This window comes from Nicotiana tomentosiformis, chromosome 5 (genome assembly GCF_000390325.3).
Source record: "Nicotiana tomentosiformis chromosome 5, ASM39032v3, whole genome shotgun sequence".
In the NCBI taxonomy this organism is placed as follows: domain Eukaryota; kingdom Viridiplantae; phylum Streptophyta; class Magnoliopsida; order Solanales; family Solanaceae; genus Nicotiana; species Nicotiana tomentosiformis.
The window spans coordinates 54,157,947-54,173,900 of NC_090816.1; the positions used below are offsets into that span (position 1 = coordinate 54,157,947).

General features: G+C 34.5%; 1 protein-coding gene across 4 annotated transcripts; it reads left to right on the forward strand.

The window, feature by feature from the left end:
• The first annotated feature begins 1,877 nt into the window (after positions 1 to 1,877).
• On the forward strand, positions 1,878 to 10,173 carry LOC104101751 (uncharacterized). 4 transcript variants are annotated; one of them, XM_009609254.4, is made up of 9 exons: positions 1,890 to 2,083; positions 2,237 to 2,293; positions 2,445 to 2,542; positions 7,924 to 8,041; positions 8,209 to 8,257; positions 8,353 to 8,441; positions 8,573 to 8,620; positions 9,556 to 9,615; positions 9,769 to 10,173. In XM_009609254.4, the coding sequence occupies exons 1-9, from the start codon at positions 2,024 to 2,026 to the stop codon at positions 9,877 to 9,879; spliced, it is 690 nt and encodes a 229-aa protein (XP_009607549.1). In that variant the 5' UTR covers positions 1,890 to 2,023; the 3' UTR covers positions 9,880 to 10,173. The 4 variants fall into 4 exon arrangements, with proteins under 4 accessions (XP_009607551.1, XP_009607549.1, XP_009607552.1 ...); XM_009609255.4 differs by having other exon boundaries at positions 1,898 to 2,083; positions 7,972 to 8,041; XM_009609256.4 differs by lacking the exon at positions 8,209 to 8,257 and having other exon boundaries at positions 1,878 to 2,083; positions 8,358 to 8,441.
• The last annotated feature ends 5,781 nt before the right edge of the window (positions 10,174 to 15,954 follow it).

Below are 15,954 nucleotides of genomic sequence, written 5' to 3' on the forward strand. Positions count from 1 at the left end.
ATTGAATGTTGTATATTATTGAGAATTTTTTATTGGTAAAAAAATATAAATAATATATTATTTCTGGTCCGATTCTGTAAAACTCCCAAAATAATTTACTGCTATAGCAGCAATAATTCCTTTTCAGATCATTTGGGCTAAATCACAAACTGGCCCCACTCTTCTACTAACACTAGTAAAGGATAGCCCGTGCTGCGCACGAGCCCAATAAGCATATATTTAATATTAAATTATAATTTTTGGGATCTTCGTATAAATAAACGGGCAGATTCATTATTTATTTTTTTTAGTTGGTATACATAAATTATATACTAATGGTACATGATTATACATATAATATATATATATGGATTATACATATGCGGTCTTTTTTTTTTGCTAAGAGTTCGTCTTCGAAGAATCCTAAAGTTAATCTTAAATCAGCTAAAATAACTGAAAAAGAAAAAAAGTATACTATAATTTTTTTGGTCCCAACTATTACCTGAAAAAATACATTTTAAAAGGAGTTTGCTTGATGTTCATATTGTGCTAATCTTGGTACTAAAGATTCCTTTTTATAACATAAAATATTTGTTACCACCTTAAATACAAAATTAATTTAGAGCAATTTTAATATAATTTCAAGATAAATATTTGTTTTATCCATAACATAAAAGATTTGGCGACATCTTTAGGCAAGGAATTTATTTTGAGATTTTTGTCAAACTCTTATTAAGCTTCCTATTCCTATATTTTAAAGGTGAATTATGATTCTAATATAAAAAAATTCAATCCCCTTTCAGGTACAAGATATGTACTCTCCAAGACTCAATCACATAAGTTTACAAGTATTCAACAATTCACTTTAGCTATTTGGTTCTCCAATTGTCCTACTACCAATGAACACAAGTTATTTAACAAACATATTCATTCCCAATGATTGAAAAGAAGAATGGCCATATACAGTTGCATTTATATTTCTTCATTTGTGAATTAATAGAATTTATTTGCAGCCTATTCTTCTTCTAGTGGTAAGTGAAAAATATAGTGATAGTATATAATCCTTTGTTGAATCCTTTTTCTATCATAATAATAATTAACACAATTTAGTTGGGACCGCTTATTTTTTATAGTAATTGAAAAGCTTAGTAAAATACTATATAATTATTTCTTTATTTATTCATTTTTTATAGTAATGGATAGTGCTTGTTTTTCTTTGTTACCTTAGACTGGCTCTATTACTCTAGCCAAAATTCTTTACCCAAATTCTGTTTACTATTATTTTCATAAGAATTTAGAGTTGAGTATACTAAAGTTAGGTCGATTTTAATTTATAATGATGAAAATAAAAAATTTAATTTTAATTTATAAAATGAGCTTATTTTGTTTACGCAAAAAAGGGAACTATTATTTATTTATAAAATTTTACAAACAAATATGCTAAAGTTAGAAAAAATTTAATTTACAACGAAGAAAAGAATGATCAAGTTTACATGAGTTTTTTTTTTTTTTTGGTACAAGTACTACTTATATAAAGTTCACGTTGAAGAAGAAAACATTTGAAAGCGTGCCAAAAGATAAAGCTAGACACACGTGAATTTGTGAGCATGGCACTTTCATGTGACATCAGCAGTATATCTTTTTAGGCATTGAAAGAAGACTGTATTATCCATTGGATTTACACAAATATGCAAGTATATTTATCGTAAAAAGGTGCAAATGTAGGGTCAAAATGAGACCTTTAAAAAGTACCGCAACTCAGATCCATTAACTGTATAAGAATGCCATTGGATTTAGAGCAAATAATGCTGGTTTTTCAGTCAACACAGCAAAAGGTCAAGTCGCTGAAGCAGACGGTTCAATACAACCGAGCAAGGAAAACCATAAATTCTAAAAATACCCCTACACCAGGCAGACATGTTGACCATGATTGGGCTGATGTTGTCTCGATTGCAACTAGGGGTTTTTCTAGTGCACTCAAAGAAGTCTCTCTCACACACGCACACGCACAGAGTAGAGGAGCTTTAGCAGTCATCAGGAGAAGATGAAGCTGAAGCAATTAGAAGGTCTTCTGGGTTCCCTTGAACAGTTCTCCAGCCCAAAGGTCCCCTGTTTTTGTTGAATTATACATCTCCATGCACTTTTCCTTTAATTTGGTCTACACATGTTTGCCTTCTTCTGTCCATGTAGTGTGATTCTTGATTTCTAAATTCAGAAAGAATGTTTTTTTTTTTTTTTTTTTTTTTTGCTATTGCAGATTGAACTAGAACAATATCCTACTGGAGCCCACATTGCTTCTCGCATGCTTTACACTGTAATTCTCTATATTCCTACCCTTTTTCTTCTTATACAGATACCCTCTTTATCATTGTTGCTCTATTATTGGCTTTTTTTCTTTTAAGTTTCGTTTTAGGGTATTTTTCGGAGCGATTTTTTCTAAAAGTCTTGTTTTTATTTTTCTCTAGGCTGACAATTCATTTGAGGATGTGAACAGTAAGGTGGTTGCTGATTTTGGATGTGGGTGTGGTACATTAGGCCTTGCTGCTGGCCTTTTGGGAGCTGGGTTAGTTCATAAATTCTCTGGATTTTGTTTCTTTTATTGAACTTTATTGTTGGACGTAGAGTTTTTGACTTAAATTGTCCCTTATCTATGGGAGCAGGTTCAATTTTGTTAACTTTGCTAAAGTCTAGCATATTTGGTCTCACTAACAAAACCAAGTTAAAAACTAACAGAATGAGCAATTTTTTTCACCGTACTTTCCTTGAAGCTTCTCAAATAATAGCCCTCTGCCTTCTTTCTTAACTGAAGAAGCATTATTTTGGCTTTTTCACTGATGCACATTTTCCTTCCTCCTGTTTTCATTTTCCTAGGACAAGGTGAAACTAATTTGACCTTTAAACTTCATATGCTTTATCAATTCCACTTACTTGACACATCAAAAGCAAAAGTAAAACCAAAATAAAGAGTCATTAAACTCATCTCCTTCGTAGAGAAATATGTTAAACTTTTGAGAAGTATGTTATAGTAGCCCTTTACAGTAGCAAAAGCAAAATAAGAGTTACTAAAATCAACTCTTTTACATCAGCCTTTTAGCGACAAAAAATAATATGCTAGGCGTATCAACCTATCCATATAGTCTTCAACAACATCCCGATTGTTTTACACCAATCTTCAGCAGCAAAATGGTACTTCTATAGTAGCAAACAACATCCTCTTACGGCAGCAACAACCAGTCTTTTTCAACAGAAACTTATATACTAAAAAATGAATCTCCAGTCACTCTACTTTCTTGAGTTGTGTGCATATGATCCTGGTTAGTAGGTTTTTTTCTTACCTATAATTAAGAAAATATTACAGTCACCGTATTAATAATATAATCAAATAGAGTGATGTGTAATAAACTCATACCTGAAGCTTTATAGGAGCAAAAGATGCAGTAGAAAATGAGGATTCTTGTCGCTATGTCTCATCATCATGAGAAATCTGGATACACATAATTTAACTTGCAAGTTCTTTTATTATGGCCTGGATTGTGGCATAAGCTACAGTCAATGTTTTTTGCTTCCTTTTTATTTTTTGTCTACTTGCTCCAACTTCATCAGACTCTTTTCTCCGAAGCTTTTGTTTTCTTCCTTTGGTACTTTGTCTTTCCAATCGTGGAGGCAAAGGAGGTATGTTACTCGATATCGGCCACATCTCTTGACCATTCATAGGTAGAATAGAAAATGCATAGATCCTTCTATAAGTTTCTACCTTATAACAATCATCCACGTATGAATTAATGTCATCATGTTTAGCCCAAATAACGACAATGGCATGTTTGCAAGGGATTCCTATTAGATCCCATTTCCTACAACTGCATTTTCTATTTAACACATCCACAACCCAATTGTTCGTTATGCTTGCTCCTATTATCTCATAATTCCACTCATTTGACTTCCTAGGAATAAATTCAGCTGCACTAGCTTGATTTTTGTGCAATACATCCTTAATCGTAGGGCAAATATCACCATCATTCCACTTGGCACCTTTATCCCTATTTGCTTTCATCCTTGTCATAAAGTGATACCTTAACTTCTCCAATAAAGTGATAATCGGCTTATCTCTAGCCTCAATGATCATGCTATTAAAACATGCACACATATTATTAAGTAAGGTATCACATTTCACAGTTTCAGGGAAGTGAGATTTAGACCATTCAACAGGGTGACTTTTTATTGAGCCAATGAGTAGCTTCTGAATGTAGATCACAGATGTCAACCATGCAATCATCAAACCACTTTACTGTTGTAGCCATTGCAGCCTTCCAAAGGGCATTCCCGAGTGAGATGCCACTGAATCCGGCCCTCTTGAAGTTGTTATGGAGGTGTCTCACACAAAATCGATGACAAACATATGGCAATACCTCATTGAACGCTTCAATCAAACCTTTTTGCTTGTCTGACATGAAGGTCCAAGTTCCATCATCATCAATGTCTAAGTCATGCTTCAAATAATTTAAAAACCATTCCCACGATTCCTTTCTTTCCTTCTCTACAATTGCATATGCTTTCGAAAAGATATTATTATTCGGATCAAGCCCCACAACAGTTAACAAATAAGTCCCATACATTGGACCCTTAAGCCAACAACCTTCCACCCCAATTATTCTTCTACAACCACTCTTAAATCCCTCTTTACAACCACTAAAACAAATGTAGATTCTCTGGAATCTCTTAGGCTTGTCGGGCACATCATTTTCAACTAACTTCATATAGACAGAGGTATTTGGATTTGTCCTCCTAATTTCATTGCAATAGTTCCATAATACCTTGTATTGAGCATTAAGATCTCCATCAATCAGTGCCATTGCTTTTTTTCTTAGCCCTTCTACATTGTGATAATGTCACTTGAACTCTCAGCTCCACACTAACGTAATCTCTGAATGCACCGATTGCCCAAGACCTATTAGAGCTTATGGCCTTGAGGTATCTTCGTGTTATATAAGAAGATGTGATTGATTTGCTGCGATGATTCCAAATTTTACAATCATGAGTGGGATTGTATGTTCTGATCTGAAAGTCCCTATCTCGATGCATTCTTGAAGCTAGAATCTCCCAGTTGCAATCTGGATGACCACAAGTTGCTCTCACTCTCGAGTTATCATTCTTGCACCACTTAATATATTTTCCTTCCTTAACTTCATGAGTTATTACAGCATATTTGAACTCATGCTTGTTCCCAAAAGTTTGTTCTAATGCCAACACCGGTTTATCCCCGTCCGTTTTAGGATTGAACTTAGGAAAGTTGAAACTCTCACTATTAGAATCACATTCTAAAATCTTTGTATCATCTGAGTCAACACAATCTGAATCACCTTCTTCAGCAGCCTTCTTTTTCTTAACTTCTTCACTAACTTCGTATCTATGATTCACATATTCATTATCATCCGAAAAATTATTTTCTGAATCTTCGAATTCATCATCAGTTGAAGAATGCTCATTGTTTACTTCTTTCTCTTGTTCTACTCCACCAACTTCATAAGTATGTATAGTTCTTCCGATATATGAATCAAGATGTTCAAAGTACACCTCAACCACCTTATCATCTGGAATATTTTTGGATACCACAGTGGCTCCCACATCAGTAGAAACAAGTCGCATTCTATTACCATATATCCCGCACTTATGTCAGAAAGTAACATAATCTCTCTCATAACCATATAATTCTGCCATAGAATTGTAATGTGACAGCTTCAACTCCGTATCGTTGACATAGTCAATAAAATCTACACGCCCCCCAAGATAATATCGGCTAGGCTGATGTTTCATGGTACCACCATGTGTTACTTTTATATTGAAGAAAGAAGCCTCGTATGTAGGGTCTGTCCGGAAAAAAATTAAACATATGTTAGACCTTTTTCTAGTGGAAAGATGACCTGAAAATGTATTGCAACAAAATTAATGGCCTACAAGGATTAGTATTTTATAGTAATCTTACAAGAAGAAAAAGACATGTTAATGTAGGTGGACCTAACTGACTAACGATTAAAAATTGGCTTATAAAGATTCCCATGTCAGAGAAAAACTTATTTATTCCTTATTGCTTGTCTTTATTCCTATTTTTTATTCAAAAGGCTTCTATTATATCATACATTTCCTAAAAAACAGAGGAGATTTAATTTTTAATAACCTTATTATAATATAATGAAGCTGTCATATGTTGCATAGAAATCAAAAATACTAAAGAATGAGAAATGAAATAAACATACAGTAAAAAAAATCACATTTTCTTCAGTTTGATAAAAACCCAAATAGTATTCCTTGCTAAAATCTTACCATAATTGGGTATTTCACTACCATGGAATCTAGTAATCATTGATGGAGATAAAGAAATAAGTTTCTTCACTGGAGTTCTCTTTTTGTTCCAGTCAATCAAAGCTTTTTCTGAGGGGCTAAGGTTTTTGGTGAAGGATTTCTTCCCAAATTGAGTTGGGGAAAAGATTGCAAATGAAGGTGGTCTTTTACAGATGGGTTTAGTATTTACAAAGTCTCATGACTGTCACATGGGTCCCCTTCCGTTAGTTTTTAACTTGGTTGTGTTAGTGAGACCAAATGCGCTCCACTTTAGCAAAGTTTAAGGGATAAGGGATTAAAGATGCTATGGTTTATATTTGAAGGACAAAAATGAACCTACTCCAATAGATAAGGGACAATTTAAGTCAAAGACTCGTTGGGCGTACATATTTGTTCAGTGACGGATCTAGGATTTTAAGGTCGTGGGTGCTCACGCTTTTAACATAAAGTTTCTACCAACAACAATTATAGTTAAAACTATCATTATCAAAAAAATACTTCTAGTCATGAGTCACGATGAACTACGAATAATATTATCTTTAAAAAAAGCTTTTTAGTCACAAAAGCAAGAAATATAAAAAAAGATTGTCTAATGCTAAAGTATCATGAGACAAAAGCCCAAGGAAATAAGAAAAAGAGAAAAATAAATTTAAAAAAGAAGGGTCAAACTTAGAAAAGGAATTATAAAAAATTCAGATGGTCAGTATTAAGAAATATTAGGCTGGCTTTCAGAAAAAGAAACGCTTCCATTAGAAATAGAACCCACGTCTCTTACTTCAGAGGCTTCTAAGTTCAACCTCAGAACCACAACACCTATTAGTCATTTTGGTTCTTGGGTGTTTGCCAATATATTATATTGGTTTCTTATATTTCTGATATAATCATACACAATTTATGTTGAGATCAATGGGTGCTGAAGCACCTATAATTAGTACATAGATCCGCCTTGTATTAGTTGAGAACAGGGATGGCAAACGGGTGGGTCGAGTCAGATATGAGCGGGTTAAAAACGGATAATGCAAAAACGGATAAAATATCCTACCTGACCCATGTTTAATATGACTTCTTGAATATGATCACTTTTTGGGAGAATTCCTAATCTCCCAACCTTGAGGGACCCCCAATTTGAGTCTTGGCAAATGTAAAATTTAAATCCATTAGCTATCTATTTTTAAGTGGATAATATGGATCTACATTTGGCCCATTTTCGAAAAGTTCATTATCCAACCCATATTTTAGTGGATAATATGGATGGATTATTTTTTTAAAATCCATTTTGCCACAACTAATTGAGAATATGTTTTAGACGTTAGCACTTTTACTTAGGTTATATATACTCTCTAGGAGTGGTTTAACCTTAGGAGATTTATATGTTTAGAAAATATACAGAATTTTTGATATTTCTTATTTGTATTTACATAATATTGGCATAAGATGAATTAAATGGAGTAATGTGGTCAGTGAGAATTTACATAGCTAGCCCCAACTTGTTTGGGACTAAAGTGCAGTAGTAGTAGTTGTTGTTGATGATGAACTTTACTGTTGAGCGGGGATAACATTATTTGTTCTTTGTGCAATGGATTTTTTTATATCAATTTTGGCTGCAAGATGGTGCCGTGTTGATGCTTGTTCTTTACATGGAGTTTTTGTGAACAGAAGTGTTATTGGGCTTGATATTGATATTGAGTCTCTTGAGATTGCATCTGCGAACGCTGATGAACTTGAGGTGATTGTACTTTTTCACAAGTATATTGCATTTGTTTTTTCCTTTTTGACTTGAAAGGCTGAGACAACTCTCTCATTCTTTTAAAATTGATTTTGATTAATAAATTTATTAGCATTCCATATTTATCTGTGTGCTTATCTTCATCTCTTGAACAATTTCTTCTGCAGATAGACATGGATTTTATTCAATGTGACATTAGAAACTTAAAATGGAGAGGTATCTTCCTTGCCCCGTTCTTTAAAAAAAAAAAAAAAAAAAAATTCTCTTTTACGGTTTTACCTGGCTCATGATTGATATTCAATCATCTGTAGGTCAGGTTGTTGAGACGGTGGTGATGAATCCACCTTTTGGTACACGGAGGAAAGGTGCTGACATGGAATTTCTCTCTGCGGCTATGAAGGTATGGTTGTACTCTTTCATATTTCTGTTGGCCAAGACATTATATTCTTTGCTCATTATCTTCTTTATTGTTTTTTGTTTAGTCCTCATATGTTCCCAAGCTTTTAATATATGAATTTATTACTGTATCAGGTTGCTTCTCAAGCAGTTTATTCGTTGCATAAGACCACAACAAGAGAAGTAAGTTCTTCCATTACCGTCCACACTAAATGGCTTAAATGTGAACTAAGAAATTATTTGAGTTTGTGGTGCTCGTAAATGATGTTAATTTTAATTAAGTTGCTATCGCTTATCCAAAAAAGCAAAAAACAGAAGAAGAAAAGCTGGTGATTTTATCAATACAATTATCTGGCAAGTTTAATAGCTGTACTGAATGTTGAATTTACAGTTTCCAGCCTGAAGTTAATGAAGAACCTTAGATTTCTGTTTATCATTGAATAGATCAGCTTTTGGCATTCAAGAAGAGGGGAGTGAAGAATGTCAAAGGTTTCGAAATACAAATTTTAAAAAGGTTGGCCTGTTAGCTAAAGGAGTCCAAAAGGGCAGCCTGGTGCACGAAGCATCTCACATTTACGCATGGTCCGGGAAGGGCCGCACCCAAAGGGGGTGTATGTAGGTAGCCTATCCTGATGCAAGCATCTGTGACTGCTTCCACGATTCGAACCCGTGATCTATTGGTCATACGGAGACAACTTTACTGTTGCTCCAAGGCTCCCCTTTGCTAGCTAAAGGAGTCTGACACATTAAATTTGGGCAAAGGAATGATTGGCTGAGACGATGCTCCTTCATCCCTGATTAGATCTCTTCTTGATGTTTAGAATGATTAGTTACTTTGCAGATGCAAGTATTAGATTCTTGCTCATAACCAGTTATACTTCCTCTACATTTTGTCGCACCAATCATAATTGACTTGTTTTATGCTGTTCTGATTTTTCTTTTGTTACAACAGAAAAACTGCTTACAATCTGTAAAGCGTGTTCCATGTGTTTTCCGCACACAATGTCTGCCTCTTTTTTAACGCAAGAGTGCTCTGATCTAGGTCATGATCAACATTTATCGGTTCAATATAATGTTCGGGAGGATATATAATTTTTTCGTTGTTCTGTTTCTAACAGCATGTGAAAAGAGCAGCCTTGCGAGAATATAATGCAAGAACTGCTGAAGTTATATGTGAGGTACACATTCTTTTTCTTATTCAGTTGCCATTTCTTAACTATCAAGAAAATAGATTCAATGTTTTGTTTTCTATCTTGGTAATTGGTAGTGACTTTGATTGAGATTTGGTGTTGCCTTGTAATGTTTTGTGCTCTAATCTCTTTTAATTGCAGCTTCGGTATGATGTGCCACAACTTTACAAATTTCACAAGAAAAAGGAGGTCGACATTGCTGTGGACCTCTGGCGTTTGGTTCCTCAAAGAAAGCAAGAAAGATCTCTGTAGTATAAAGAATAGAAAGTACGCAGATACGATGCATGTCAAATTAAGGACACCCATTTCTTAACTGGAGAAGGTTTCTCACATTATTGCAAGTACAGTTCTACGAAAGAAGTAAGAAATTTGTACCATTTGCTCCAGAACGAACTTTAACTTTGTTACTTGCTACCCGATGTCATTATGCCTGCCAGAGTTTGATTTTTTTATCTTTTGTTCCTAAACTTTAAAATCTTCGTCCTCTGAGTGCCCTGTTTGAAGAACATGTGGTCGACTGTTGGAAATGAATTGGCTTTTATATTATCTGCATTATGGGGCAATTTGGCGAAGCATAAAGTTAGTTCAATGCCATCTGAAGCTTTGGAACAGGTACATGTACCGTGATGACTTGTAACTTGGATTAGTTATCTTTGAGATTCGGAAGATTGTCAATACAGGAGTAACTAAGTTTGAGTTTCGTAACTCTGGGAAGAGCTTCTCTCAGTGGATCTTCATAATTATTCACCCATATTATCTATTAAAAATAGGTTGGATAACGAACTTTTTAAAAACGGGTCAAATATAAAAAAAAAAATTATATTACCCACTTAGAAAATGGATAATCAATGGATAGCTAATGAGTTTAACTTTTACATTTGTAAAGTCTCAAATTCGGGATTCTTCAAGTTTGGGAGACAAAGAATTCTTCCAAAAGGTAATAATCTTCAAGAAACTATGGATAATATGAATATCTATATTATTTACCGGTTAACCCGTATTTTATCCGTATTAACTATGGGTTAGGTCGGATAATTTATCCGTTTTTGCATTACCTGTTTTGATCCGCCCATATCCGACCCTACAGGCTGACCTTGGGGAGTGTTGCTACTAAAATCATCAACACAACGAACTGATCCTGCCTACAGCTGTAAGGCGGCTAGAATTTTATAGGTATTGCTGTGGCTTAGCAAGCTCCTCCCCCCCCCCCCCCCCCCCCCCCAATTTCTCCAAGGAGCTTGATTTAGTTCATTTATCATGGCACAGCTCTAGTTTCTCAACCACTGCAGTTGAAACTGTAGCTTTTTGTGACCTGCATTAGACCATCAAACAACTTGTATAAGGCGCATAATGGCAGAATATTGGCTGGGTGTAGAAACAAAGAGGAGAAATATAAACTATACGAGTTTTTTAAATCACCTCTGCCATATTGCACGCACTTGGAGGTGGGTTTTCATTTAGAAGATTGTATATAAGCTACGGTAAAGTTTTACAATTTGTATAGAAGACGTTTGGGTGTTTAACAATCAAAAGCCACTGAAGCGCAAACTGTAATTATAAAATATTGTATAAATTTTTTCTTTTTCGCCTTATTGATTGGTTGTTCATAGTTTTTGGACAGCCCCCTCTGCAGCAAATCGTGTCTCTTTCTTTCCAATTGCTGCAATTCTCTGTTTTACCCAATCCTTCACTGTAGCACCAGTTGTTCAAGTCTCTTCTTAGTTGGATTTTAGCTGCTTCTTCCTTGGCTTTCAATTTCTCTTTCCTCATTGACACTCACTTCTTCATTGGAAACCAAATATTACACTTGAGGGAATGCAGCCGCTTGCATGGCTCTGTCATCACAACTAATATGCCTAGGAAATGCTTCTCACAATTAAGCCTACCAAGAACTATTTCTAATGTATGCACAAGCCTTTTTCCAGAAATACTCACTCTTCTCTCCTCAAGCCTTCTTCTTATAAAGATAACAGAACATTCATTGAAAATAAATTAGTCTGATATATATCCCACCAAAATCTAGTAAGTGTAACTAGTTTGGAGAGGAAATACCTAGCTAGTCTTACAATAGGATCTAGTAAACAATCTTATTCATAAAAGAACCTTTTGTTTCGTCCCTTTGCCTTTGTGAAACACAATATAATATTCCTTTGCCTTCCAGTTGAAACCAGCGGAATATAAGATAAGCCATTTGCCAGGTGATACCAGTTCTCTTCATTGTTATCGCAGACACAGTTGCTTCAAATTTCATAGGTTCCTTCATCTCTAAGATATGCTTAATTAGAAAGCATGTGTTTCTTCATCTCTAGTATATTCCCCAATCATTTATTATTTTGTTGGAATTGGGGCTGAAGGAAGTCTATTAATTATTCGCCCAAAAGTTTCAATGATTTTGAGCAAGGGCTTGGAGACGAAGAACAAAAAACTCATTTACTATTAGTATCAATCTTTGGAGGAGACCATTCACTATTTGCTCGATTTATTACTCAACTCTAAGTTATAAGAGCTTCAGTTTTCATTAGATAGTGAATATAAAAGGAAATTTTCGTCATTTGGGGATACACATGGTAATTGGTGAAAAGGAAAAAGAGCTAAAGTATATCTTTTCTGAGATTCCATAATGAAAAGCGAGAGTTAGATCGATAATGGAACAGAAAAGAGTAAAAGACCAAGCCAACTCAAACGCATTGCTTCTTTGGTCCAACCCAGTTTCGTCCTTTGAGAATCTCTTTTCTGAGGTTTTACGTGACAGTGATTTTCCAAAGCTTTTTTTTTTTTAATTTTTTTTTCTCTTCCTTCGCGTCCAGAATTTATAGCTCGGGGCTAAGATTGATCACACTGTTTTTAACTCTTAAACATTATCCTCTTAAATTCTTCTTGATGTTCATCTTCTACACACATCTACAGAGATGTACGGCTCTATCCATTATCCATAAATTAGGATATGTCAAGTGATAACGTCCAACTATGTCTTATAAAGAGGACTAAGCGGTCATTGCAAATATAATCCAGTTTACAAGTGCGGAATTAAATCCCACAGAGAACTAAGATCTTGTTGTAACTATTAAGTATTACTAAGAAGACAAGTTTGAACAAATCCCGAAGTTATAAAAATTGAGATTTTATTTCTAACTAATTAAAATAGATTTCTTAACTAAAGATACTAAGGGTTAGGGGTGTACAAATGAAACCAACAAACCGCACCAACCCGATAATCCGAGTCAAACTGAAAATAAATACGACTATGGTTTGGTGTTGAAAAAAACAACCCGACCATATTTGGTTTGGTTTGGTTTTAACTAAAAAAAGTCAAACCGAAACCAAACCAACCCGACATTATATGTATATAAGTTTTAAATATATTTAATACATAAAAATATTTATTGTAGTGTATTTTATAAATATTTCTTAAGCTTTTTCATAGTTTTATCTTTTAACGTATTATTTCAAGCTTGAACTTATAATTTTTGGATGTTCCAATAAGTTTTATAGTCCATAAATGTTAGTAACTCAAATAAATCCTAAACCAAAATCAAATCAATACTAATGCTAATAATAGACATTCAATCCAATTGTACTATGAATGAAAATAGTGTTGGATATCTATGTTTTTAATTGTTTTTCATGGTTTAGATAAAATGTATAACTTATTTTTCTTTTAGTGGTTAGTCAGGTAAATAATTGTACTTATTAGTCGTAATTTTAAATTATGTTTGTTTTCATTAAGGCTTATTAATAATATTTATTTTATGCGATTTTATTATCTTTATTATTGAATATTTTAGTACAATGCCATGACTCATCGCATATTTATGTTATTTATTGAAAAATACCTTATATAGTTCTATCTTACTAGGATTAAAGAAATATTTTGAGCACAAATTTTACGTTTTGTGCTATGAAGACTTTATGAAAAAAAATCGAAAAAATTCGAAAATCCGAAAATCCAAAAAACCCGAGAAAAATCGAGATTAAAAAATCCGACTTTTATTGGTTTGGTTTAGTATTTAAATTTAATAACCCGATACAATTGGTTTGGTTCGGTAATTAGAAAATCCGAACTAACCCGACCTATGTACACCCCTACTAAGGGTTAGAGACAAGATTAAGAAGACCTAGAGTTATAATTTCCCCAATTGTCGGAATTCTCCTCGCTACGTTTCCTTTAATTTCGCCTAAGTATTCTCTATCGATCGTGAGTACTTCGGGTGTCGTAATTCTCTTCCGAACAACTACCACAATTTACTAGACGTATTCTTCCGAACTACGCTAGCTGGCACTAGTTTATCGCTCACTAAGATCATACCAAGGTTTCGTTATTCCTATGCCTACCTTTAAACCCTCTGTATTGATTCCTCACATATGTTACGAGTGATGTTGTTCAACAACTACCTAAATATGTACCATTTTTCAAGAAATACACACTAAATTGACACATTAATTGAGGGCCCTTCAATCAACTAAGATAATCACGTAGTTGAACAAGTAGAGAAAATCCAACGGCAAAATATATTAAACGCAATAAAAAATCATCCTCCAAAAGATTCCATCAAACCCTAGATAAAAGAGTTTAGCTACTCATAACCATACTAACAATCATGATAATAATTGAAAGCATTAAACTACATATTAAGGGAGAACGGAAGAGAAAAACTCTTGTGATTCGTTGCTTCCAAGTGTTCCTGTAGCATTTTTCCTCTCCAATAATGTCTCTCCTCGAAGAAATAGGTTTAAAACCCCTTTTATACATATTGGGGGCGTGTAAGGTCGAAACTATCAAGTCCTAGCCGAATTAGGACGAAATCCGTCCTTGGGCGTCTCGCTTGGCGCCTGGCGCCAACCTGGACACTGAACATTTTTCACTTTTGTGCTCTGCTGCCCTTGGTATTTTGGTTGGTGCCTGGTGCGAACCTGGGCACCAAAGTCATACTCCCTTCAGATTCTTCCGTTTGTACTTCAATTTGCATGCAAGCTTTCCCAAATCACTTTCAATTTACTCTTACATATATAAATACCATTATTAAGCTCAAGTCACAAATATTCACACCAAAGTTAACAAGATCGAGGTATAATGCAAGGCCAATTACATGTAAAAATGCCAACCCTTACCTTGCGCTAGATGGATACTATAAGCAGTATCCAATACCTTGTAGAAGCCAAGAGAATCATGAATTCATGCTTCTACAATCCTTGTGCATGTCTCTAACTCTAGATTTTACTCGACATTTCTTGTTCTTGTCTCTAACCCTTGCCTTGCGCTAGAACATGAGTGCACCACAAAAGAAAGTATAAAGTGGGAGTTGATCTCTATTCCTTTAGGTAAATAACTAAACTTTTATTCAAGTGTACCATTCGACTTTTTGAGAGTATATGGGCTAGTAGATAATATTAGATCAATTCTAGAAAATATGTACATAAAATATCTAATTTGACAGAAAAACTATGAGTTCACATACACCATATATTGAACAATAAATCCGCCCCTGCTTGGCATGACCAAGAAATATGACAACATGGTTGGCATCATTACACTATGACAACATGGTTGGCATCATTACACTTTTTATTTGGAGGCTGGCGCGCCTTCATCATCCGCATGAAACATGAGTTCTCACGTACTAGTGATTCCGCTTTACAACACATAAATCAGTTCACTCATGTCTTTATTGCTAATAATGATCTTCAACCATGTCTGTTGATGAGATGAATAACGCCAGAAAGAAATTTTTATGTTCATGAAAGATATGTAACGTAAATGTGGAATAGAGATTCTTAAAAACACCTACTCTCTTTTCCGGTGCACATAAGCAACAACCTACTCGAGGCTAATACACCATGACATGCATATTCCGTAAATTTTGCTGTTAAAGAGGGAAATAATTAGATTGCTTAAGGCTCGGAGAAAAGCACAGAAGTCATATCATATCCGTACGAGATAGAGCTTTAGACCACTAGAGATATATGTTTGTTTTTAAAATAGTGCCCATATTATTTTTCCAAGTTGCAAGAGACCGTGGAAGACAAGCGAAATTTTATTTTGAGTCACATGCCAAAGCCATGCTTGTGTGAGACTCTTCATAGTGGGTTCCACTTCTATCACAATTTTCCACTCTCTTTTTTCGTCTTTCTCATCCCCAAATAGTTCCACTAATTTTTTTTCCCTTTTCTCTTTCTTGTCCACACTAGGCAACTCTCCTTCAATGTCCACAGCAGAATACTATATCCTTCAATGTTGACCCATATCTCATCCCACCACCAACACCCTTTTCTGCATCAAATTCATAAATATATATTTTCTCCTTCTTTAGCCCAACACCTTCCAGTGAC